Source organism: Harmonia axyridis, chromosome 4 (assembly GCF_914767665.1).
Source record: "Harmonia axyridis chromosome 4, icHarAxyr1.1, whole genome shotgun sequence".
Lineage (NCBI taxonomy): Eukaryota > Metazoa > Arthropoda > Insecta > Coleoptera > Coccinellidae > Harmonia > Harmonia axyridis.
Window position 1 is genome coordinate 6,816,871 of NC_059504.1, and position 25,750 is coordinate 6,842,620.

The 25,750-nt window shown below is 36.5% G+C and overlaps 2 protein-coding genes across 4 annotated transcripts in view; one reads left to right on the forward strand and one right to left on the reverse strand.

The window, feature by feature from the left end:
• Nucleotides 1-15,922, forward strand: part of LOC123678450 (alpha-mannosidase 2) — a 54,439-nt gene extending 38,517 nt beyond the window's left edge. For both annotated transcript variants that reach the window (XM_045615482.1, XM_045615483.1), the window contains exons 3-5: nucleotides 9,631-9,723; nucleotides 11,277-11,583; nucleotides 12,587-15,922. In XM_045615482.1, the coding sequence (XP_045471438.1) occupies nucleotides 9,631-9,723; nucleotides 11,277-11,583; nucleotides 12,587-15,372 (3,186 nt within the window). In that variant the 3' untranslated portion in view covers nucleotides 15,373-15,922. The remainder of the gene's footprint in view (nucleotides 1-9,630; nucleotides 9,724-11,276; nucleotides 11,584-12,586) is intronic.
• A 680-nt stretch (nucleotides 15,923-16,602) lies between these two features.
• On the reverse strand, nucleotides 16,603-25,721 carry LOC123678451 (E3 ubiquitin-protein ligase MIB2). Of its 2 annotated transcripts, none has more exons than XM_045615484.1 (14): nucleotides 25,410-25,721; nucleotides 24,495-24,662; nucleotides 24,198-24,369; nucleotides 24,002-24,117; nucleotides 23,670-23,855; nucleotides 23,465-23,613; nucleotides 23,116-23,331; nucleotides 22,482-22,656; nucleotides 21,924-22,213; nucleotides 21,581-21,761; nucleotides 21,069-21,380; nucleotides 20,109-20,547; nucleotides 19,270-19,476; nucleotides 16,603-19,167 (listed from the first exon to the last, which is right to left on the reverse strand). In XM_045615484.1, the coding sequence occupies exons 1-14, from the start codon at nucleotides 25,465-25,467 to the stop codon at nucleotides 18,837-18,839; spliced, it is 3,000 nt and encodes a 999-aa protein (XP_045471440.1). In that variant the 5' UTR covers nucleotides 25,468-25,721; the 3' UTR covers nucleotides 16,603-18,836. The 2 variants fall into 2 exon arrangements, with proteins under 2 accessions (XP_045471440.1, XP_045471441.1); XM_045615485.1 differs by lacking the exon at nucleotides 25,410-25,721 and adding an exon at nucleotides 24,833-24,960.
• Nucleotides 25,722-25,750: the final 29 nt, after the last annotated feature.

The following is a 25,750-nucleotide window of genomic DNA, read 5'->3' on the forward strand; positions in this document are numbered from 1 at the left end:
TCCCGATTAAATATGCACATTTGAATATTTGGAATCCGATATTTTTCTAATTGTCGAATTTATAATAGGCAGAATAATTATTATTTTCTGTATGTACCTGCTGGAATCCAAGGTTTGGCAACTTTCGCTCTCCTAGTGTCATCGGTTGTTTCACGTCGTTTGACGCGCTTGAAGTTTGTTTTCTGAATTTCTGATATATTTAGGTATTTATTTCAATATATTTTGGGTTGATATGAAACGTTGATTCACTATGGGACATAAGAAGTGCGTTCTTTGTGCAGAAACTCGCGAATTGAGTGAAATATCGTATCACTGATATATTTTCATATCCGCGCGCTTCATGTCAAAATTGATAGTTCATATTGGGGACGAAATTTGCTTACTGAAAACGACGTATGCTCCCTCTATCTATGTTTATTACTCTGAGAAATGAACGCTCGATTTATATTTTAGACATCATGGTCATTACCGAAGATTTATCACGATACGCATTATCGGGGATGAAATCTGTTTATTTTAATCGCCGAGAAATGAATTATTACCATTGCCCGCTGCATTTTCCCGATTCCACCTTAATTAACTCGAATTTCCGCTGGAAATAATAAGGGAACGAGCGAGGAGACCAAATTCGTAGCCTCCGGATTCCCGAATTATTCACCTGGGTAACATCGTTCTCGGAAACTTCGGTAAGATGCTTTTGCCTACGCTTTTCGCTGAATTGATTACCTCCCAAGTCCCATTAGCCGCTGCACAAAGCGATACCTCCATTTAAAACAAATGTCCCCCCCCCCCTTCGATACGCGGATCGTATCTCGACTCGATGAAATAAAAAGCAAAAAAAATTCGTTACTGCTATCATTTTAGAACTCATGAACTTCATGAAACGAATTGGAGCGAAACGTTGAAAGTTTTTTAAGCGTAGGTATTCCTTTGGGGATCGGACAATTGAAAAAATTCCAGAACAGCGATGTTGAAGCGTTTGAAGTTTTTGCATGACTATTTTCCTCGTCTGAATTTCCACCAATCACAAACGCTCGATTCTGAATTAAAAATGGTTTCTAGATGGAAAAACTGTATGACAGCACTTGTCAGCAGGTTTTTCGAGTTTACCCGCAGGTGAGATGCATAAAAAACCTGGTGTGTCTACTTATACCTGTAAAACTTTGAGACAAAACGGGAGATTTTTCAGATTTATACCTATGTACTTGATTTCGAGGGATCGCGTCTGTTTCAGATGGCACTATTATCGTTTATATTTGACATTTCTCTCCATTCTCGGCTCTCGTGACCTTTGAGTATAGAACAATAATATTTTATATTCTATGCTCGTAACAATCTTCTACACTCTGTCACTATATTCCATTCATTTCATTAAAAATTCGATAGGAACCGAATTGTAATTTATTGTGAAAGTTTGTAAAGTTTAAAATCAGTATTTCATTTTTAAACGGCACCAGGCAGATAGCGGGAATTCGAAAATTTCTGAAGAGCGCCACCTTACAGAACTCTGGTGAAGCAGAACATCAAAGCAACAGGTGGATATCTCAAAAAGTCTGAAACAAAATCGAATCAGTACAGACACCATGGATTCTATGCATCTTACCTTCATCCCTAGAGTAATAAACATAGATAGAGGGAGTATACGCAATTTTTACATGTCCCCAACATGGTTAGATTACGTTGTCGGATTGTGATATATTTTCAAATCCACAATTTTACTAAATCATTATGAATGTATATTATATTGAATGAAATATATTTATTTTAGTGATTCCCGATTGAATATTTTTGGAATCCGATATTTTTTTCTGTATCTACCTGTTGAAATCCAAGGTTTGGCAACTTTTGCTCTCCTAGTGTCATCGGTTGTTTCACGTCGTTTGACGCGCTTGAAGTTTGTTTTCGGAATTCCTGATTTAATTAGGTATTCATTTCAATATATTTTGGGTTGATATGAAACGTTGATTCACTATGGGACATAAGAAGTTCATTTTTTGTGGAGAAACTCGCGAATTGAGTGAAATATCGCTGATATATCACTGATATGTTTTCATTTCCGCGCGCCTCTTGTCAAATTTGATAGTTCATGTTGGGGACAAAATTTGCTCACTGAAAATGACATATGCTTCCTCTATCTATGTTTATTACTCTGAGGAGTCTACTAATGAGAAGCCAACAATATGTTGTTCATTTATAATGATAATCAAACAGTTCAAAATTTATTGATACAAACTTATTATAAATTCAAGTAAAAAATCAAAAATCAATGCAACTCTAACGTAAATAACCTGAAGAAGCGTTCTTTTTTCAATTCAGATTTATATATTTTTTATTTACTGCTTGCATACGTCGGTTCATATTATCGATTAGGTTTCAAATAGCATCTTGAAGAAAATTGCATTTCTCAAAGTAAACCTGTAATGACAAAAACTACTAATACTACTAAATTACATTCATTTGGTTCAAATTAAAAATCTTCCCCTTGGACAAAAAAAATAAGACAAACTCCTCCAATTATCTCGCTGCTAACAAAGTGGAAATGGAACACAGAAGAGTGAGTAACCCAACTTCAGATTCAGATGGAATGTCAAACTGTATTTTACCATACACGTATCTCCTTCTACATGACCTCACAATTTCAATTTAAACTTCTGAGGAATAGTTTTACTGAACTCATCTGATGCAACTATACCTGCAACAACTAATACAGTACACGAGGTTCCATTTTGGAAGGTCAAATTAGATGAAATCCAATTATATACTCTGATGGAAATTTCATGTGTGATGCGCAAGTTAACAAAGTTTCGGCAAATGGACCCAAACAAAACATCATGGATTGAAAATTCCTCTGTATGCTTTCCATTCGACGAAACTAACTTTGTTATCATGATGATGGCTTGTATAGGACACGTAGCATTTTTCGAAATGTCAACAATCCATCAGAGGATCGGATCAAAATTGGGAAAGGCTGGAGTTGTGAGTGCTTTTCCATTTTTGTTTTTTTGTTAATTATTTTCTTGATTGCAGTAGAATATCGTATTACGTATAACAGTAATAGGCCAATTGAAAAGTTCCCGGTCTACACATTTTTTCGGCGAAATTCGATTTTATTATTCAACATAGTTGCCTTCGAGGGCGATACAGCGATTATAGCGATCTTCCAACTTTTCGATACCATTTTTGTTGTACGGTTTGTCTTTCGCTTCAAAATAGGCTTCAGTTTCGGCGATTACTTCTTATTGGCGCTAAATTTCTTTCCAGGGAGCATTCTTTTGAGGTCTGAGAACAGGAAAAAGTCGCTGGGGGCCAGATCTGGCGAATACGGTGGATGCAGAAGCAATTCCAAGCCCAATTCATGCAATTTTGCCATTGTTTTCATTGATTTGTGACACGGCGCATCGATGAAACAGCACCTTTTTTTCGATTGGGGCCGTTTTTTAACGATTTCATCCTTCAAACGATCCAATAACACTATAAAATATTCGCTGTTGAAGGTCTGGCTCTTTTGGATGTAATCAATGAATATTATACCTTGCGCATCCCAGAATATTGATGCCATAACCTTGCCAGCTGACTGTTGTGTTTTTCGTCGCTTTGGATTCAACAGCTGACTGTCGATTGGACTCAGGAGTAATATGATGGAGCCATGTTTCATCCATTGTCACATACCGACGCAAAAATTCAGTTTTATTGCACTTAAACAGCTTCAAACACGGCTCAGAATCATTAACACGTTGTTGATTTTGATTGATTGTGAGCTCGCGTGGCACCCATTTTGCACACAGCTTTCTCGTGTACAAATATTCGTAAAAGATGTGATGTACACGTTCAGATGATATCTTCACAATGTCTGCTATCTCGATCAACTTCACTTTACGGACATTCGAAATTATTTTGTGAACTTTCTTGATTTTTTCGTCGGTGACAGTCTCTATTGGGCGTCCTCTGCGTTCGCCGTCTTCGGTTCTCATTTCACCATGTTTAAACTCAGCATACCAATCAATGATGGTTGATTTTCCTGGTGCAGACACCGGAAACTCTTCATCAAGCCAAGATTTTGCTTTAATTGTATTTTTCCCTTCAAAAAACAATAATTTATCAGCACAGGGAATTCTTTTTTTTCCATCTTTTTTCAAATAACAAAAGTAGCTACACTCATAACGCAATATCTCACAAACTAATGGTCGGACTGATGTCAAATTTTGACACGTATCATTTGAAGGTTGGGACTAACTAAAAATCATATGGATTCAATACTGGCACCGCCATCTGTGTATCAAACCGGGGACTTTTCAATTTGCCTAATAGTCTATCAGAGACCTAAGAAACAGAATAAGCCTAAAAAAAAGGACAATCAAAACAACCTTCGAATCTGGACCAAGAAGGTCTCTCTACAAATTCAAGAACCTTTTGAAGAGTGATCGTTACCGTACCGATTTGACTAAGGTAGCATTGCGCAGTGCTTGTTGTTTCTTGAGGTCTCAAAAACCCAGGAAAAGAAAACAACCCAAGAAAGTTGTAGAGGAATAATAATACATATATTGAAAAGTACTTGTTGGTCGACAGTTATGCTACTCGTCAGCTCGCCTCTTTTTATTTTAATCAATCAGAAAATTTGGTTGATGTCTGAATAAATTAAAAAAACATAATATTTGATTCCGGGAGAAGCGGTTCCTCGTATACGGTTGGAATTTGAACCTTCCTCGGTGTCTCGATTGGTATGAACGTCGGACCAGTAATTCGGAGGCCTCGGGTTCGAATCCCACTCGAGAAGGTACTTTTTTCGGAATTAAACAATTATCGGTTATCCATCAAATATTATGCTATTCTAATTAATGTTGAAATCTTCACATTTCGGGTGGATTTGAACCCCCTAAACCCCATGGCAACACCCGTGAGCCCCACCCTGTATCACATCCGGAACCAAAAACCGACTCCTCATCCCAGACGGTAACCGCACAAAAGATAACACACACACATACCACACCGCCACTACCGATATCTCGCCCGCCGCGAGGTCTCAACATCGATTCCCGTTTTACTTTTTCACCCTCGGGCGGACAACGCGATCGTTCGCGGAACCCCCCGGGGACCACACGAGAGCTCGCATTTCCAGAAGGGAGGGGTGGGGGGCGGCTCCGAGGCGGTGGCGGCGGTCCGCTGCCCGTAGAACTTGTCACCAGCCAACCGCATCCGAAACTCCTCAGACCGAGTTTCCGCGATTTATATCCTTCGTGATGTCATCGCGCGTTATATCTCAGTTAAGTTCATGTTTCTCTTTCGTCTCTTTATCGTGCTAGAGAAGAGACGGGTAGATGCCGCCGCCCCGGAGAGATATATCGAATCCAATTTACTCCCACTTTGCTATGCGGCTCTGAACGGTATATACTGCGATACCTGCTTTCGATATACGACTGTTTCGCTTCCGTTCCTTTCTTTATACGGCGTATATGGACTTTGATGCGCCGGATTCCGACCGTTTTTAGCTTGGGAACGTTGGGGGTATGTTTCTGGAGGTATACGGGTTGAAGACAGTGGCGTCTGGAGAATAATATGTGATGTCTCCACTCGTATATTCAGTATACACAGCAACAGCCGACAACCCCAAGTCCGGCTGAATTTCTCTAGCTATATAGGCAGATGCTAGGTCAAAATTCTCTCGTTTGGCAACCAGAATACCTTCAAAACAAATAGCTAATCAACCCTGAATACCTCTACGTCGCGGAGATTAGTCAAACCTTCGGCAATGTTCAAATGTAGGGGCCACCACGTAGATATATCGAATCCAATTTACTCCCATTTTGCTATGCGGCTTTGAACGGTATATACTGCGATACCTGCTTTCGATATACGACAGTTTCGCTTCCGTTCCTTTCTTTATACGGCGTATATGGACTTTGATGCGCCGGATTCCGACCGTTTTTAGTTTGGGAACGTTCGGGGTATCTTTCTGGAGGTATACGGGTTGGAGACAGTGGCGTATGATTAATAAAATGTGCTGTCCCCTCTTGTATATTCAGTATACACAGCAACAGCCGACATCCTCTAGTCTGGCTGAATTTCTCTAGCTAGGCAGATGACACTGCTACGTCGAAATTCCCTCGTTTGGCAACCAAAATACCTTCAAGACAAATGGCTAATCAACCCTAAAGTCCTCTACTCTGCCTTATCACGGAGATTAGTTCAAATGCAGGGGCCACCACGAAGATATATCGAATCCAATTTGCTCCCACTTTGCTATACTGCTCTGAACGGTATATACTGCGATACCTTCGTACGATATACGACAGTTTCGCTTCCGTTCCTTTCTTTATACGGCGTATATGGACTTTGATGCTTCGGATTCTGACCGTTTTTAGTTTGGGAATGTTAGGGGTATCATTCTGGAGGTATACGGGTTGAAGACAGTGGCATCTGGTGAATAAAATGTGCTGTCTTCTCTTCTATATTCAGTATACACAGCCGACATCCCCAAGTCCGCCTGAATTTCTCTAGCTATATACGTAGATGACACTGCTATCATGGCTAGAAAATCAATCCAAGCTGTGAATCCCTAGTTAAAATGTAGGGGCATGATATATTCTCTGGGAATCCCAAGCAAAATAATTAGGAGTCATCTTGGATCGCTTTCTACCATCACCTAGAGTATGCCGTCCGAAACAGTGAAATGGGGCTTACCAAATTGCTTTCACTGCTCTGTCATCACAGTAACATGTCCGCCTAGAACAAGCTGATCTTGTACAAGGCTATTGTCGAGCGATTTCATTCTAGTGTAGACTGTAGAGGAGGTGAATGATACACCACACTCTGACAGACCTGTGATCGAAAATGTCAATAAAATCATGGAGAATATCGAGATGTTTGCAATCGTAGCATCACCCAAGAGCTAAACATCGATCATAGTACCATTTGCAGAAGGATGGATTGACAAAAAAGCTCAACGACGCTCAATTCTACACTCTTCTGTGAACAACAGGGCCTTTATAAAGACCACAAGAGAAGTGTGGACTAGCTCAACCAAACATTTACATATTCATTCCTGGTGAGAGTCAAAAGCTTGATAAGCTTGCAGTACATTAGAATACCGAATTTCAGTATCACAAAGCTATCAGAAAAATACTTCTCGAAATTAAATTCAATTCCAATGAATAAAGTTGAAAGAAACGTCAAAGGCATAATTTCTACTGAAACTTCTTAATCCGACGTTAATACTAAAAATGAATAAATAATATGATGGAATCTATTATCATAATTATGCTCTCCCTCGATCTGAAATCCGCCGTATAATTAGTTATCCATTATTCATAGAATTCCTCCTGTGTACCAGTATTAATATTATAATCCGAAGTATATACCGAAGTGTTAATTGATGCACGTGATCAAACTTCATCCTAGCCGCTCTGATAGGCCTTACTGAATACACATAATGCATGGTTAATTTCCGTACTATGAATTTCAATATTTCGGTTGGTTGATGCGGAATCGACTGAACAATACCACAAAAAAAAACTCAGCTGTACCTATTTCAACCCTATTACTATTATTATTACTATTTCCAGTTTGATATGCCATGTTTTGATCTGAATTAAATCAGATGAAGACTGTCAACTCCATCTCAAACTTTTAACAACCTATAACAGAGGATTCAATGAAATTCCACAAAAAAAGATTTCTGGAATCGTCAATTTCAATTTCAGTTTATCGATGATACTTCAAACAGGTCTTTGAACATAAATATTAAGTTCACTTTGAACAACCAAGATCAAATAAGCACAAATTGAAAATGAAGAATATAGACAATTTAGAACTTCCTTCGCTAGATCGAGTCTGGGCCCATAACCTAATATAAAATAGGAAACTGGGACTTTACTGAGTAGACTTGTAACGTTACAATTGCCGATGAGACTCTAGGGTGTTTTTTTAGAGCTATAGAACTTTAAATTGCAATAAAACAACGATGGATTATTCAATTAACATGAATTTTATTTATCCGCAAGATAATCTTGTGGCATTACATTTCAAATATGATTTCTGGCATTTGACCGCCACGGCTGGCTCGGATGTAGTTCAATCTGGACGTCCAATTTTCGATGACTTTTTCCAACATTTTTGGCCGTATATCGGCAATAACACGGCGAATGTTGTCTTCCAAATGGTCAAGGGTTTGTGGCTTATCCGCATAGACCAATGACTTTACATAGCCCCACAGAAAGTAGTCTAGCGATGTTAAATCACAAGATTTTGGAGGCCAATTCACAGGTCAAAAACGTGAAATTAACGGTCACCAAACGTGTCTTTCGATAAATCGATTGTGGCACGAGCTGTGTGACATGTTGCGCCGTCTTGTTGGAACCACAGCTCCTGGACATCATGGTTGTTCAATTCAGGAATGAAAAAGTTAGTAATCATTGCTCTATACCGATCACCAATGACTGTAACGTTCTGGCCATCATCGTTTTTGAAGAAGTACGGACCAATGATTCCACCAGCCCATAAAGCGCACCAAACAGTCAGTTTTTCTGGATGTAACGGTATTTCGACATACACTTGAGGATTAGCTTCACTCTAAATGCGGCAGTTTTGTTTGTTGACGTAGTCATTCAACCAGAAGTGCGCTTCATCGCTAAACAAAATTCGCTTATGAAAATCGGGAACAACGGCAATCTCATTTTGGGCCCATTCGACGAATCTACGCCTTACTTGATGATCGTTTGGCTTCAATTCTTGCAAGAGTTGGATTTTGCAAGCACGCAAACCAAGATCCTTCCGCAAAATCTTCCATGAAGTGGATGGACACAGATCCAATTCCAGTGCTCGATGGCGGATAGACTCATTCGGGTCTTCCTCAATGCTACGCTCTACAGCAGCAATAGCTTCTTCTGTACGCACCGTACGGCGTCTCTGGGGATGCGAGTTATCAATAAAAGTAAAAGTGGTGCGAAAACGTTCCATGGTTAATCGAATTAGCTGCACTACTTACAAGCGTTGTTTAGGCGTGAGTCCATTCATGATGAATTGCCAAACCAAACTGAGAATAAATCACTTGACAGCTGTTAAACGGTCGCCATCTTGAACAGAAATGCCAACTTGAAGTTATATACCTCGAAAAAAAACACCCGTTATATGCGTATATTAACACAAAATCCAGGTTTTCAAAATTCATATTTCTACAATAATAAATTCCCAGATGAAGCTCTCTTTCTAGCACTCGAGGAAAATAATAGAGAGATATAATAGTGATCGATACAGAATTTAGGTTAGATCCAAATCAACGGATTCCGCCAGCCATCGGAAAGGATGAACTTTTTCAGTTCCAGAATTGTGTCCGAAGTCAGTCCTCCTGAAAGACATTAATTGAATTGAAACTGAACCAGTAAAACACTCGGGAATTACATTCCTCCCAACAATGGCTAACTTGTTTCTCGATTCTACTCGGGGCCCTCAACTGATCCCACCAATTTAGAAGCGCTAGACGCGTTTCTCTGTCGGTCTCCTTCGTTACAGTACGTCTAACATCCCATTTTCAGCACCTGAATATTGTATGGTACATTCTATTATTAATTCTTTCACGACATGTAATTATTCGATAGGAATTACCTATTTAATTGGTGGTTGTTTTTTTTCTTACAGCCGAGTTGGATGAAGACGAAAGAATATTGGGACAAGTCTTTCGATGATCGATACGAAAGGCAGAAGATGGATCCTGAGAGACCTCCACTGAAGGTTAGTGAGATATATTTCATTTACATACATCAAACTCCTAAATATTTGTGCCAAGCTTCAAAAGGTGCATATCAAAATTTTGGAACATATATCAGGTATAGTAAAAAGAAATCCATTATTTTTCCAATAGATGTCGACTGAATCTCGCGTTGTATGAGTCCTATCGGGTTCAATTAGATGGCGTTCGGAAGATGAGATTTCGTACTACAAAAACTTTTCCGACAGTTTTGTGATTAGTTGACTCAGTTCAGTTTGACCGCGCGTCAAAGATGGACACTAGCAAAGAGAAATACACTATGTTTTACAGTTTATCTTCGATAAAGGCGAATATTCAAGCCAGCCAGCTGAAAATGTAAAGAGTGTTTATGGTACTGATACTGTAATAGCCAATCGTGCGCAATTTTAGTTTCGTCGATTCCGTTCCGATAAGTTGGATGTCAAAGATGCACTGATGGAAGGTCAATTGTCGAAAATGTCGATAAAAACATGGACATTGACGAGTCCTACCATCATGTAAGCACTGCTTCGATTGCTCAAGAGCTGAAGATTACACAAAAAACCGCTTGGAACCATTTGCATAAGGCTGGTCTCAAGAAGAAGGTCGATATATGGGTACCACACGAGTTAACGGAATAAAAACCCCATGGACCGAATTTCCATCTGCGAATCGCTGCTGAATCGCAACAAAATCGACCCATTTTTGAAGTGGTTGGTGACTGGTGATGAAAAGTGGATCACTTACGACAACGTCAAGCGAAAACGGTCGTGGTCGAAACGCAGTGTGCCAACGGAAACGGTGGCTAAGCTAAAATTGTCAGGAAGGTTTTGCTGTGTGTTTGGTGGGAATGGCAGGGAATTATCTACTATGAGCCGCTCCCCTATGGCACAACTGTTAACTCGAAACTGTACTGTCAACGATTGGACCGTAGAAGGAAGCAATCGTCCAGAATCAGCCAGCTTTGGCCAAGAGGAGAGGAATTGAGTTTCATCAGGACAACTCCAGGCCTTACACATCGATAGTGAATCGCCAGAAGCTCCAGGAGCTTCGTTGGGTGTTCTTATGCATCCACCTTATAGTCCGAACCTGGCATCAAGTGATTACCATGTGTTCCTCTCCATGGCGAACAATTTCGCTGGTGAAAAATTCGCTTCAACAGAGACTTGTGAAAATCGACTGTCTAAATGTTTTGCCAATAGGGACGAGGACTTCTATGAGGAAGGCATAATGATATTGTCTTCAAAATGGCTACAAGTTATCGAACAAAACGGTGCATATTCGACCTGAATCGGATCATTCTAAATATGATAATTAAAGCCTGGTTTTTCATGCAAAAATAATGGATTTCTTTTACTACACCTCACTTAAACTGAAATTTTTAACTGCTCATGAAATTTGTTGAAAAAGGAAATAATAAACATTAGTGTTAAACTTACAGTGTTTTTTCTGTAGATGTTTGTCATCTTCTTCTGTTGATGAAATATTTATATCAAGCGATTACAGATATAATTTCTGGGTTCCAATCCTAACCAATTTATTCTCAATTTTCCACCAGGTTATCATCATCCCACACTCTCACAACGATCCAGGCTGGCTGAAAACCTTCGAAAACTACTTCCACTACACGTCCAGACAAATCATGAACCACATGGTGTCCAAACTGCAGCAGCACAAAAACCTCACTTTCATCTGGTCCGAGATAGCTTTCCTGAACGCGTGGTGGGAAGAGGCCCATCCTAGCAAACAGAGGGCGCTGAAGAATCTGGTCAACTCTGGCAGATTGGAAATTGTCACCGGAGGATGGGTGATGACCGACGAAGCCAACTCCCATGTGTTTGGCATGGTGGACCAGCTCATCGAAGGTGGGTAGGCTTATAATGGGTGTTTTTTTTCAGAGCTATAGAACTTTAAATTGCAATAAAACAACTATGGATTATTCGATTGACATGAATTTTATTTATCCGCAAGATAATCTTGTGGCATTACATTTTGAATATGATTTCTGGCATATGACCGCCACGGCTGGCTCGGATGTAGTCCAATCTGGACGTCCAATTTTCGATGACTTTTTCCAACATTTGTGGCCGTATATCGGCAATAACATGGCGAATGTTGTCTTCCAAATGGTCAAGGGTTTGTGGCTTATCCGCATAGGCCAAAGACTTTACATAGCCCCACAGAAAGTAGTCTAGCGGTGTTAAATCACAAGATCTTGGAGGCCAATTCACAGGTCCGAAACGTGAAATTAGGCGGTCACCAAACGTATCTTTCAATAAATCGTTTGTGGCACGAGCTGTGTGACATATTGCGCCGTCTTGTTGGAACACAGCTCCTGGACATCATGGTTGTTCAATTCAGGAATGAAAAAGTTAGTAATCATGGCTCTATACCGATCACCGTTGACTGTAACGTTCTGGCCATCATCATTTTTGAAGAAGTACGGACCAATGATTCCACCAGCCCATAAAGCGCACCAAACAGTCAGTTTTTCTGGATGTAACGGTGTTTCGACATACACTTGAGGATTAGCTTCACTCCAAATGCGGCAGTTTTGTTTGTTGACGTAGCCATTCAACCAGAAGTGAGCTTCATCGCTAAACAAAATAAAATGGACGTAGTGCGCGATACGTATTCCGCACAGAACAATTATTTTCGAAATAAAATCGCACTATTTGCAAGCGTTGTTCAGTCGTGAGTCTGTTCATGATGAATTGCCAAACCAAAATGAGAATAAATCACTTGACAGTTGTTAAATCGGTCGCCATCTTGAACAATAATGCTAACTTGAAGTTATATACCTCGAAAAAAAACACCCGTTACAAAATAACCCTTCAAATGATGTCTGATTCCAATATTTGTTCACAGGTCACCAATGGGTTCTTACAAATCTCGGAGTCAAACCAAAATCTGGTTGGTCAGTGGATCCCTTCGGTCATGGAGGTACCGTTCCCTATCTGCTAGCAAAATCAGGGATCAAAGGAACGGTGATACAAAGAATACATTACGCTTGGAAACAATGGCTGGCTTTGAAACAATACGGCGATTTTCGATGGATTCCTCAGTGGACACCTTCAGACCCATCTGGTACTATCCTAACCCACAATCAGCCATTCGACATCTACTCCATCAAGCACAGTTGTGGACCACATCCGTACATTTGTCTCAATTTTGATTTTCGAAAGGTTGTCGGCGAATACACCGAATATTCCATCAAGGCTCAAGAGATAACCGATAAAAATATAAAGCAAAAGAGCGAACTGCTCCTCGAACAGTACGCTAGGACTGGATCTCTATTCCCTCACAATGTAGTGCTGATCCCTCTAGGAGACGACTTCAGATATAACGTGATAGAAGAATGGGATCAACAATACACGAATTACATGAAGCTGATCAACTTCATCAACGCCAACAAGGATGTGTACAAAGCCGAAGTTAAGTTTGGCACTCCGCATGATTACTTCGAAGAAATAACTAAACGTTATGATCAGTTCCCTACACTAAAAGGGGACTTTTTCGTATATTCCGACATTTTCTCTGAAGGCAGACCTGCCTATTGGTCAGGATATTTTACAACCAGACCTTTTATGAAGTTGTTAGATAGAGAACTAGAACATAATTTAAGAAGCGCGGAAATTTTATATACCATAGCCTTCAACGTAGCTAGACAGAATAAATTGAAACCCCACATTAAAATCCTCGAAAGAGATTTCGAAGGTTTGGTTAAGTCTAGGAGGAATCTTGGCCTTTTCCAACATCACGATGCCATAACCGGTACAAGCAAATCGTTTGTGATGAGAGACTACGGTTTGAAGCTATTCGAAGGAATCAGGGACACAATAAAAATTCAGCAAAATGCGCTACAAAGTCTGTTCTTCCCAAACATACAGATAAAATCGAATCAAGATCTCATTTTAAGTGATATGGAACGTGAATCTTACGATAAAATGCCCAAAAAATTCTCTATAACCATCGGTCCTGAACAAACACGAAAAGTCCTCCTTTATAATTCTTTGGCTCAACCGCAAGAGCACATCATAAAATTGAGAACGAACAGCAGTTATGTTAAAATTTTAGATAACGACAATAATGATGTGCAACACCAGATAAGTCCAGTTTGGGATTCGAACCAGGATAATACAAGAATGATGATATCTAAAAATGAATTTGAAGTTGTCTTCATCGCCAAATTACCTGCATTAACTGTGGCTACATATAAGGTGGTATATTCGACCACTTCCTCTTCAAAGCTGTCCACTATTTATTGCAACAAGTGCCAGAGGGAGCCACACGTTAACAGTGATCACACTCCACCACCCCACGAAGAACCTGTAAAGTCCATATTTACCATGAAAAACATTCCACCCGGTGATATCCAATTGGAAAACCATAAACTGAAGATATTATTCAACGGTAACACAGGTTTCCTGAAAACCGTAACCAGAAAACACAACCCGAAAATAATGCAGTGCGGAATACACTTTGGGGCATATAGAAGCGCCCAGTTTCATTCTGGGGCTTATTTGTTCATGCCGGATCCTAACGAAAGGGAAATTGAGAAAGATGTCTTACAAGGTTACAAAGATCAAATGAGTATACTGATAACATCGGGATCGGTTTACAGTGAATTAACCGTTGTATACGGTCCGTTCCTTGTTCATAGTGTTACAATATTCCACGATGATACCTCAGCATTTTCTTCGGGACTGAATATTGAAAACACCATTGATTTCGAGAACCCTCCGAAAAATAGAGAAACGGAAATGTTCATGAGGATTATTTCTGATGTTCAGAATGGTGAACCACCGGAATTTTACACAGATTCGAATGGTTTCCAGACGCAAAAGCATGTTAAAATCGAAAGGATAGGAATCGAAGGCAACTATTTCCCCATCACTACAATGGCGTACATTCAGGATGAAAACATAAGGCTGAGTTTGTTAACAACCCACGCCCAAGGAGCAGCTAGTTGGCAGCCAGGTTTTCTGGAAGTGATGTTAGATCGTAGAACGTTATATGACGATTCTAGGGGTATGGGAGAGGGCATTGTGGATAACTACCCGACACTTCATCGTTTCTGGCTTTTAATCGAAGACATATCCATGGAACCAACGTTGAACTCGAATTTGAAGAGGTTTGAGAATGGTGACGATAACTTTGAGAAAGGAGAGATCTTGAGGTATTTCAATAGTCCAACGGAATCTACGGATTCTAAGCAAGAAAGATACTCGAGGCCCTCATTATATTCAAATCATCTATCGAATTCTCTGATATATCCGGCAAATATATATTTATTAGATCCCAGTTACCAAGATTACGTGAACAGTTCGATTGAACTTATCAATAAGCAGTTTCCTTGCGATGTTCATCTGATGAATCTAAGGACTCAACCGGATTCGGTTTATTCCCAGTTCCCTTCGAACAGTGCTCTTTTAGTTATGCATAGACAAGGTTATGATTGTGCGGTGAACAGTAACTTTACTTGCAGCAGTACGATGTTTGATGGAAAAAGTTCTTTCCGATATGCAAAAGTGAAGAATTTCGAAGTCAAGAGTTTAACAGGAACAGAAACACTAGCAGAAAATGTGTCAAAGCTTGCTGATATTTATATAGAATCGATGTCGATAAAAACTCTAAATGTTACTTTTGAATGATCTTGTTTTTGATTTATTCAATTTTACAATTTTATTACATGCAGAGTGATTTTTAGAAACTGACATAAATTATTGTTGACTCAATTCCAAGAAGGCTTCCTCAGACCAAAAATTTTATTTGTTAAAAAAAAATTTTGATTTAGGTACATAGCAACTGAATAATTTTTTAATCGAGAGAATCTGACGAGTTCATTTCCAACAATCAGACCTAGAAAATTAAGTTATGACTAAATGTCAAGTTCCAAGAAATAAAAATAATTACTCTGTATGCATCAGAGATACTGTAGATAATTGTAAATAGAAATGCGACTATTTTTGTTGAATGTTGTAATATTGTAGTTTCACTTTTGATAATTTTTTATTTTATTTAGCTAATCTAAAATTTACATTTGGGTCCCACTGAAAAATATTTCTTAGTATAGCTTAATTTTTTTTTTCAATTCAATAATTGATGTAGAATTTACCAAATTTGTGAATTTAGAAGGATTTTATACGTCATGGGATATCGTTCTGTGAATTATCTTTTGAAAATAAATGTGATTTTAAATTAGTGAATGGTTATTACAATTTTGTTACAAAGAAAAATTCTGAAGATTTTGCTATGAAGTAATTGGAAAATAAAAATATTTCATTTCTTTTGTATGATCATTTCCTATGAATAGCAAATAATAACAGAAATTTAGCCAGCATGGCTTTGAAAATACGAGATTTTGAATTCTTAAACTATATTTCACTGAGCAGGAAAAAAAAAGATCCAATTTTTCACATTTTTTATTCGCAAAATTTGATATAAATAATATCTACAAACTATTTCAGATATATTTTTTCGACACTTAAATTATGATTAAATAATACAAATCACAGAGTTTATACATTAATTTCAAAAACCATAAAACAAGGATATAGTAAACTAGATGGTCTTTCATGTAACAATATATTTCAATAAAAGTCTTAACTGAATAACAAAAACAAGGCGAGTATCTATTTAAAAAAAAAACATTTTTCATCAGAAATTTTAACAAAATTCTATTATGAAAAATTTCCTCCGTAAACATAAATTGATAAAGGAAAAATACAAGGACTAGCATAACTAGAAAGAAATAATTAATACGAGAGCCATTTCATGAAAGAAAATCTAGATTTGTAGCAAAAATTCTCCACCAGTTAAATTCAATTTGCAAATATTAATTGAAAATTTGCATTGAAAACCTTTTCTTTTTAGAAATTTTCAATTTCTTATTTCAAATATGCAAGCTAAAATAATAAAAAAATTTTTACTTCAAATCTATAACTCTCCTTTAACGTACAATATTTTTATATGTACTATGGAATTATTACTGGGTTCATTCTCTGGTTTGTCAAAAATCTAGTTGAATTCCCCAAAACTAAATAACTACTATTGGCCTCCTGAATTTTTATTCCAAAATTTTGAAAATATTAATTCATTGCGAAATGTCATATCAGTCCAATGCAAACTAGCATTTCAAATTCATATGTCAATACATTTTCTCTGAACCTGATACCTTTGAAAAAAAAAATGAAACAATCATCTGCGGACAAGATAGCCTCAATCAAATTCGATGTATGGATCTCCAATGTTACAAGAGATAAAATGGTAAAAAGTAAATTGAGACTATAGCACTATCAGTCCATAAAATGAATTGTGTACATTATTTAATCACATCAATTAAAAAGCACTTCAATTTTCTCTACTTTTTTATACTCATTTCCAAAGTACCCTATTTTTTTTTTTTATTTTTCAAATAGAAATTTGTGTTTTGAGAAAATTATATTGAGGAATTTTTGTCAGCTTTATTTCAGAAGCTGACAAAGTAGGCTTTTTATTCAAATAAAGAAAAATCTGATGGCCTAAAGACAAAAAAAAATTATCTTTGAGTTGCTCCTTAATGTTTAGACAGAGAGTTAAAAAAACTATAATTGGACTACAAAATGAAGATTAAGTCTTAAATCATAAATGGGCTCTTTAAATCCTTTGAATAGCTCAAAATATTTCCAATTGGAGTCTAGTGTGTCTAAAAATGTACACAAACATAGTGCAGAGATGCATGAAAATGAATTCTTTCTATTTCCTCTAAATATCAAAGAATTCTATCAAGAGGTCAAAAAAAAAACTTCGAATATCAAGAATTTCAATCAGATGAAAGGGATTTCGATTAATATATGGCTGGACCTCTATTATCCAGCAATTTCATAAATATAATTCCCTTCACTTGAAACTGGCAAAGATGCAAACAAAAAAAAACATCTTTCTCTCGATCTGAACTATCATTAACAAAAATCTTATGTGAGCTACTTTTGGGCCAACTGTAGTTCATAAATCGATCAAAATTTATTTCTTGATATTTGTAAAACCAAAATTAAAAGTTCTACTTTTTCAAAACCAACGATAATCAGATAAGGGGTATGGTCCGTATATCGCCGAGAATTTCAGAGCGGTTATTAGTGGTTTTCAATGTTTCAGGTAACCTGCTTCGTATTTACGGACCGCTTGACACTTGTCATTGGTCAACCAAATTTTTCTTTGACAGAATTTTGAAGGTTATAAATGGTTGATCGCTTTTAATTTGTAAACAACTAAAAGTTCTTAATGGCTCTGAAGGATATTTGTTTCATAATCAAAATAATAAAGTTTTTGAGTGTTAGATGTCATGGAAAATGTTCATAAACAATAATCTGAAAATTAAAATGACAACTGCCAACCGGAGTGGGCGTGGTTACCGAATCTAACCATAATAAAAGTACGGTTGCTCTGGTGACAGATAACTCACCGAAGTTTGATGAAATTGTCTCCGGTTTTTGAGGAATTTGACATATACCGACCACCAACTTACTAACCATAATAACCAAGGTTATATACGGACCATACCCAAGATAAAGCAGGGTTAGAAAGTTACAGACTATCTATACTTAGTCAAATCAGAAGAAAGTATAAATCCGGCAGAGAACAATCAGTTCGGAGAAATCTGACCTAAAAACCTCTGAAGATACTTAAGGCATTTCTAGAAGTAGAAAGACTGAAATTTTCTAACTCTGTTGAACAATCCGGCCATGAAAACCTTCAGCATTAGATAAGATACAAGTTCGATGAAAAAATGGTTATATACTTACATTTCAACATCCTGTTTTTGTGTTTCTCTAACATACGACATTCACTATTACATATTTTTTTATCTCTTTTTTTTACCATGCTTTTGTTTCTGCAGTTGTGATATCTGTTCAAACTGCTACCAAGTAGAAAAAATATTGTCTTGTTCAAAATAAAATGTTCTTCATTAATAAAGAGAACAAATAGAATATACAAACAAATTGAAAAATTTTTTCTCAAAGATGTAGTGAATCAAGAATTTTTGACTGCATCCTTTCTGGAGTATGAAATGAAATCGAAAACCAAGAAGACCAATATCATTGGCTGTAAAAATGCCCCGGTTAAAGAAAAATAACTTTTAATAAATAGGAATTTTTTTCGTTATAGTCTTTCTACACATGTGACAAGTTTTCAATGTGTCCGCACATTTAGAACAAGTACCATGTCCGCACAGAAACACGACATTTCTCTTTCTCTCCATGCATATACTACAAGCATGACTCTCTTCTATTTCGGCTATTTTCGATTCTAAATATCTCATTCGTTCTGCACTTGGCTGCCTACTTTTCGCTGGTATTATACGACCATCCTTTGTGATACGTTTCTGCACAATACTTCCGCATTGAAGACATTTTTTCATTCTTGAAGAACAATCCTCACAAGCTGGCTTATGGTTGCAGGGTTCCAACCTAAAAAACAAAAAAAATATATTTAACAGAAGATTCATATTACTGAACTCAAAAAATGTCAATATCGTTAATATTAAATATATTAATTGCAAGTTATATTACCTAACATTTTCTTCAGAATATTCGGAACATACTAAACACTCTACAGGTTTACTGGTACAAATTTCGTTTTGGAATTGGCAGTTTCTATGATTTGGAGAATTCTCTTGGCTACTACTTCCTACTTCTACCGTTTTATCAGATTTTTGATCTTTTCTACTCCTCCTATTTTTGGTGTCTTCATTAGGTAGGATCCTAACTGGACTACTCCTAAAAAAGTAATGTTTATTGTGTAAATCCAATCCTGAACTTCAAGATCCTCTTATATGTCATTATCGAACCTGACATATCTACACTAAGAAGTCTAAAATACTGGTGTATTCACTGATAGATTTTTTTCAAGATAATTCTTGTGGCTCAACATGGTGCCTCTTTACCCTTTTCTTCCCTAAGGTGGCGCCATACAAAGAATGGACCAATCAACGGCATCATTTTAAAATTTTCATTGTTTCTGTCAAAAGTTGATTGACTTTTGATTTAACATCACAACGACATTGTCAGAAAAACGACGTGAGCGCCATAAAAAATGATGCGGGAATTTATTGAAAAGGGATCAATACCATCAAAATCCAAGAAGGCAGGTTCTTTCAAAAGTCGCCACTTCAATCTTAAGGTTTTTCAAGAGTAAGTGAGCAAACCAATGTTTTAGACATCTTAATCGCCCCTTTATCAACAATGACAATGATTTAAATAGAGTAACTGTTTCAAACCATACTTTTAGTTCAATAGTACCCAAAATGCCAACATTGAAAAGTTCAAAGTTTTTTCCCCCAAATCAATTGCAAAAGATAATTTTTGGAAAATCACATTAATGCTTCCAGATATTACAACTTTTCACTCACCTATTTTCAGTTAAGTTATAGCCATCTGTAGGATGCCTAGACTCTCTCAAAGTCAAACTTTCAAGATCTAAAATATCCGGACTAATCTGGAGGTTATGAATGTGGTTATTATCTATATTTGGCTTATAACTCTTAAGGAGTTCTTGCAGGTTAGACTCTTGAAGAAGGTGTAAGGCACATTCACCTTTATTGTTCAACATGTCTAAATCTATTCCTCTCTGAATCAGGAAACAGGCTAAGGCTACTGCTAACCGAAACTCTGTCACATGACTGATCTGCTCGTATATAGCATATATTTCTGGGCAATTTTCCCTTCTTATTTCAGCGTTCAAATGTGCTTTTTTTATTAATACTAGATGAAGAGCTGTGTCGCCGTCTTCATCTTTAGCATTAATGTTGGCTTTCAACTTTATCAATAATTCCACAACACCACAATGGCCTAAAAATCAAATAGAAATAGAAAATTCCTTCCAATCTCAGTTTTCAAAGTTTTCACGATAAATATTTCAATATTATTTCTTAGGGTATGGTCCGTATATCGCGGTTACTAGTGGTTTTCAATGTTTCAGGTAACCTGTTTCATATTGACACTTGTCAATGGTCAACCAAATTTTTCATTGACAGAATTTTGGAGGTTATAACTGGTTGATAAATAACTAATAGTTCTTGATGGCTCTGAAGGGTATTTGTTTTATAATTAAAATAACAAAGCTTTTGAGTGTCAGATGTCATGGAAAATATCCATAAACAATAATCTGACAATTAAAATGCCAACTGCCAACCGGAGTGGGCGTGGTTACCGATCCTAACCAGAATAAAAGCACGGTTGCTCTGGTGATAGATAACTCACCGAAGTTTGAGGAAATAGTCACCGGTTTTTGAGGAACCATCAGACCACCAACTTACTAACCATGGTAACCAAGGTGATATACGGACCATACACTAAATATTCATTTGTACCTTGACTAACTGCTAAAAGAAGAGCCGATTGGTTCCTATTATTTCTCAAATCGATTTCTGCCTGTCCGACCCTTATTAATGTATCAACAACATCTTTGTGGCCGTTGAGAGCAGCAAGATGCAAAGCAGAAAAACCATCATCCTTTTTGATATCCACTAGTTGCCTGGCTTGAGTTAATAGTTTATTTGTAGCGTAGTTTTTCCCTTTGAGAGCAGCATGATGCAATACGTTAAAACCACGCTTGTTCTTCAAAGTGAAATCCATGGCAGGAGCAGCACAAAGTAGATCGATGACTTGAAAACTATCTTTACCTACACGAAAATCAAATATCATCAATTTGAGCTATGAAATAAATTTAGTTTGTGTTTTCCGCTTCGGTATATATTATGAAGTTACGTTTTGCAAGTTTTGAGTTATGGACAAGTTAGAAAGGAAAATAAAGATTTCTGGAGAGTGCATAAAAATTTTTTTCTTTCGTCATTATTTCTATGTAAAATTATTGGTTTTTTACCTATTGCATCATGAAGGGCAGTGTCTCCATATAAATCCCTACAGTTTGGATTTGCTCCTGCTGCTAAAAGTATTTGAACACAACGAGCTGGCTGTTTGTGCGCTGCTATGTGTAGAGCGGTACAACCACTTTTATTGGAAGCATTCAGGTTGGATCCACCATTTATCAGTAATTCTAGCACCTAAACAACAACATAAATCTTTATCTTCTCTGTTTTTCTGTTCCAGAGGCTGGATGAACAGAATTTAATTTAACCACAGATTCATCAAAGAATCGAAACTCATTCAAAAAATACAGACATTCTGACAAAATAATATAACCCTGATTTAACCATAGCACTTACCTCTGGTTGATTTCCAAAGGCAGCATAATGCAAACAAGTATCTCCATCGTTATCACTGGAATTGACAGAAGCACCGGCAGTTAAAAACATTTTTACGACAGCTAAATGACCTTGATGTGCAGCAACTTGCAGTGCCGTCTTCCCTCCGCTCCTTATATCCACCATAGATCGAGGAAGATCGTCTAACAACCTTCTGCAGGTTTCTACATTACCTTGGGCTGCAGCTCTAACCAAACGGTCTGCTGTACCATCAGACTGGTTATCTCCATCACCACCAGGGTGCCATTGCACTGCAAGTGCAATTTACAGTTAACAATTTTTTATTTCCCCCTTTCTCGAAGAATATTCCAAATCTAATGAGTTTTTAATGAAAAACTACAAAAAAATGAGAAAAGGTGAAGTCAAGAACTTATGAGTACTTGTCATTCATGCGCCAATATAGGAAAAATGCAAAATTAAATTTGTTTTTTTTATATAAACATGAAAAGATGTGAATCACTTGTGAATTGTATTATAGCCTGAAAACAATGAAAACTACATGTCCAACAAAAAACTTACTTGAAGGCTCCTGTCTCTGATTCTGCGATGCGTGCATTGTATTAGCTAGCTCTGCAGCACTTCCAGGTACAATTCTCACACACAGCGGATTCAAAGTCCATGCATGTCCTTCAAGCTGTACTCGAAGATCTCCGTCAGAATACACTTTAAGTACTTTACCAAGTTTTCCCAAGGTCTGAAAAATTATCAGCTACTAATTTCTAACATCACTTGACAGCTAGATTAGTTATGATTTCAATGCACATTTTTCTTGAATTCCTATTTCATGTTGTGAAAAAGATAAAAATAAATAATAACAAAAAAATACGTTAATTGCATTTTCATTTGTGTTTTTTGATTTTTTTTTAGCATGATTAAGGCCCAATGAAAGACTGAAAAGTTTCCAAAAAAATAGTTTGTTTTATTATTGTTGTCATAATCTGGTTTTCTATAATATAAATAGATATTATTAAGATATCGGCAAATGCTGATTGTCACACAACTTTTCTTTGAACTCTTTCTGCTTTTAGAAAACTCAGAATATATAACTGATGACGTTATTTTTTGTGTTAAATTTATACTTATTTCTTCTGCAATTTTCTGGTGATTCTCAAGTTATTATGTATAAAGCTAAGCAAATCAATTCAGAACTTACATTTTGCATAATATCAATCCATTCACCATGTCCTTTTTGAAGTTGCTTCACTTTTTCCATATCATTAATAACACTAACGATATCACCAGCCGCAAACAAATTTACTTTTGATAAAGTAGCTGGATTGAAAGTCCACCTGTTATTGCACCCTTCATATTGCACCCTAATATCCCCTTTGTCTGTTACTCGATGTACTGTGCCAATTTTGGAAATATACTGAAAAGAATAACAGAATGATCAGTGAGAAAATTCTGCCAATCTTATTTGGTATATAAATTCCTCATTGCCTATTGATTGCTTTTGGTGTCATTTCAAGTTACACAAAGTCAATAGAAATAAAATACTGCACCTCTGCCATTCTTGGATTCCAACCTCCATGCCCTTGTTGCATATGCTTCAACTGTTCCACTGTAACATTCACCTGAACCTTATCCCCCACTCCAAAGGGAGGCGGGCCTATTCTTTGAGGTTGTACCACTGGTTGTTCAATACTTTGGCCTAATAAGGTAATTATAAGAGGTGATATATTTCAAATACTAATTATTACATCTTACCTAAAACTGGTAAATGTTCTGGATAGTAAAATCCACCACCGGTTGGCTCAACGAATTTTATATCACAATTACCCTTCTGACCTAACCTATAAACGTTTGTAGAACCAGAAAACCATGTTACATTTGCAACGGATCTACTGCTTTCGTTGTCCCAACCTCTTATATCTAATACTTTACCAACTTTTCCTAAAAACATAAGCCCATGTTTCAAATTTATTTATTTACTTTTGGATAAACACAAATATGAATATAAGTTAAATGAACACCCGAGAACATTAGTGTATTAAATTTTTTTCATGACAATCAAAATAAAACAATAATAAGACAATTACCTTCCCCACCATCTTGATTACCCCATTCCCAATCAAAACCTCTCACAACTTTGGCTCCAACAAAAATACCTTGCAATTCGCTTTTTCTTCCATTTTGTCGAAGTGGTAAATCAACCCTAAACAAAATTAAATGAAATCCAATCTTTTTTTTATTGAAAACTACGAAGTTAACAAATCAGAACATAATTTATCATACCCTTTTGATGATGTATCATCAAATCTCTTGAAACGATGGGTCAAATCATGTTTATCTCCGTGGTAACACATGTAACATAAATCATAGTCATAACAAACGGAGCATTTATATCTCATGCCACTGATCCCTTGGCTTTCGCATCCATCACAAACTATATTAGGATGTTTCACACCTGAAAATGTGTGTCTCTCAATTATTTTTATCAGTTTATAAACATGGAAGCTACTGATCAGCATTCACAATGTTTTCAATAATATTCAACAATTTACTAATATTAATTATTATTATTACACGTACCTATCTGGGCATTATCAAAAATTCTCAAATCATACTTTCCAAGATAGCCAACTCTGTAATTTGTTCGAGCCCCGTTATCCCATTGAACAACAACGGTTTTATCAGGGGATCCAGCAGTTCCAGGTTTTCCAATTTCACAAACAGTCCCAACAAATCCTTCGCCTCCATCTAAAAAAAATGACATTCACAATAAAGTTATAAATTGATAAATTTTTCTAATATGTTTTGTAATATTTTCCATGGAATAGAGAAAGATTGAGTCTTAAAACAATCCAAGGCAAAAAACAAGATGAATTTCTGCTTATCAATTGAAACAATCAGAAAAAAAATATAATTACATGAACTTTTTATATATGATTGCACTAACTCATTGAATATGAAAAAAATGAATTTATGAGCCAAATGAAATCAATTCTTCACAAAGCAATATGACCTATAGATAAACTAATAATTTAAAGAATTGTTGGCTTTCACTGATTACATAGAGTTTCAGTTCAATGATAAACTTTCATTTCATATTGAAATCAGTTGAAAGAATGCGAAATATTGCAATTATTGGTGCACACAATATGGAAAAATATTTCAAAATTAATTTACAAGTTAAATTGGTGGTATTTTCATGAAGTGGCAAAATATCAAATAGACAATATGCTTTCAATTAAAACATTTTAATTCAATGAAAAAAAAAACTTAAAGTTTCAAATATATGCAATATTAAGATATGTATTAACTAACTAACTTGACGGCAAATGAAATTGGATATTATTAGATTTTTCAGCAAAAAAATTCAAAATATGCACCTCTTTAATGATCAATAAGATCTAGAAATATTTATGAAGAATTTGGTTACATATACTCATTCATTTTCTGAAATGCCCTTATGTAAGATCAATCTTTAACATTAAATGAAGTTACCTTGATTTCCCCAGGACCAGTCCGGTCCCCTTACTATCCTCAATCCTGGAATAAGCATTTGGGATTGATGATTCGGTATCGATAATCGGAAGTTTGCACACCAAAACAGCAGGAAGGTACTTCACCGATATCAAATATGCGAAATGTATCACAATCAGTAATTCTACATCATCTCTTCAAAACAGTCCTAGATACTCATTGGAACGTAAAACTGGAAACTGTTTCCCGAATACTTTATACAGTTTTCAACTCATCTGTTATTATTATCAAGTTGTCTTTCTATCTTTTTGACATTTGTTTTGATTTCCCTTATAATTATTATTATATATTTCTTTGGTTTG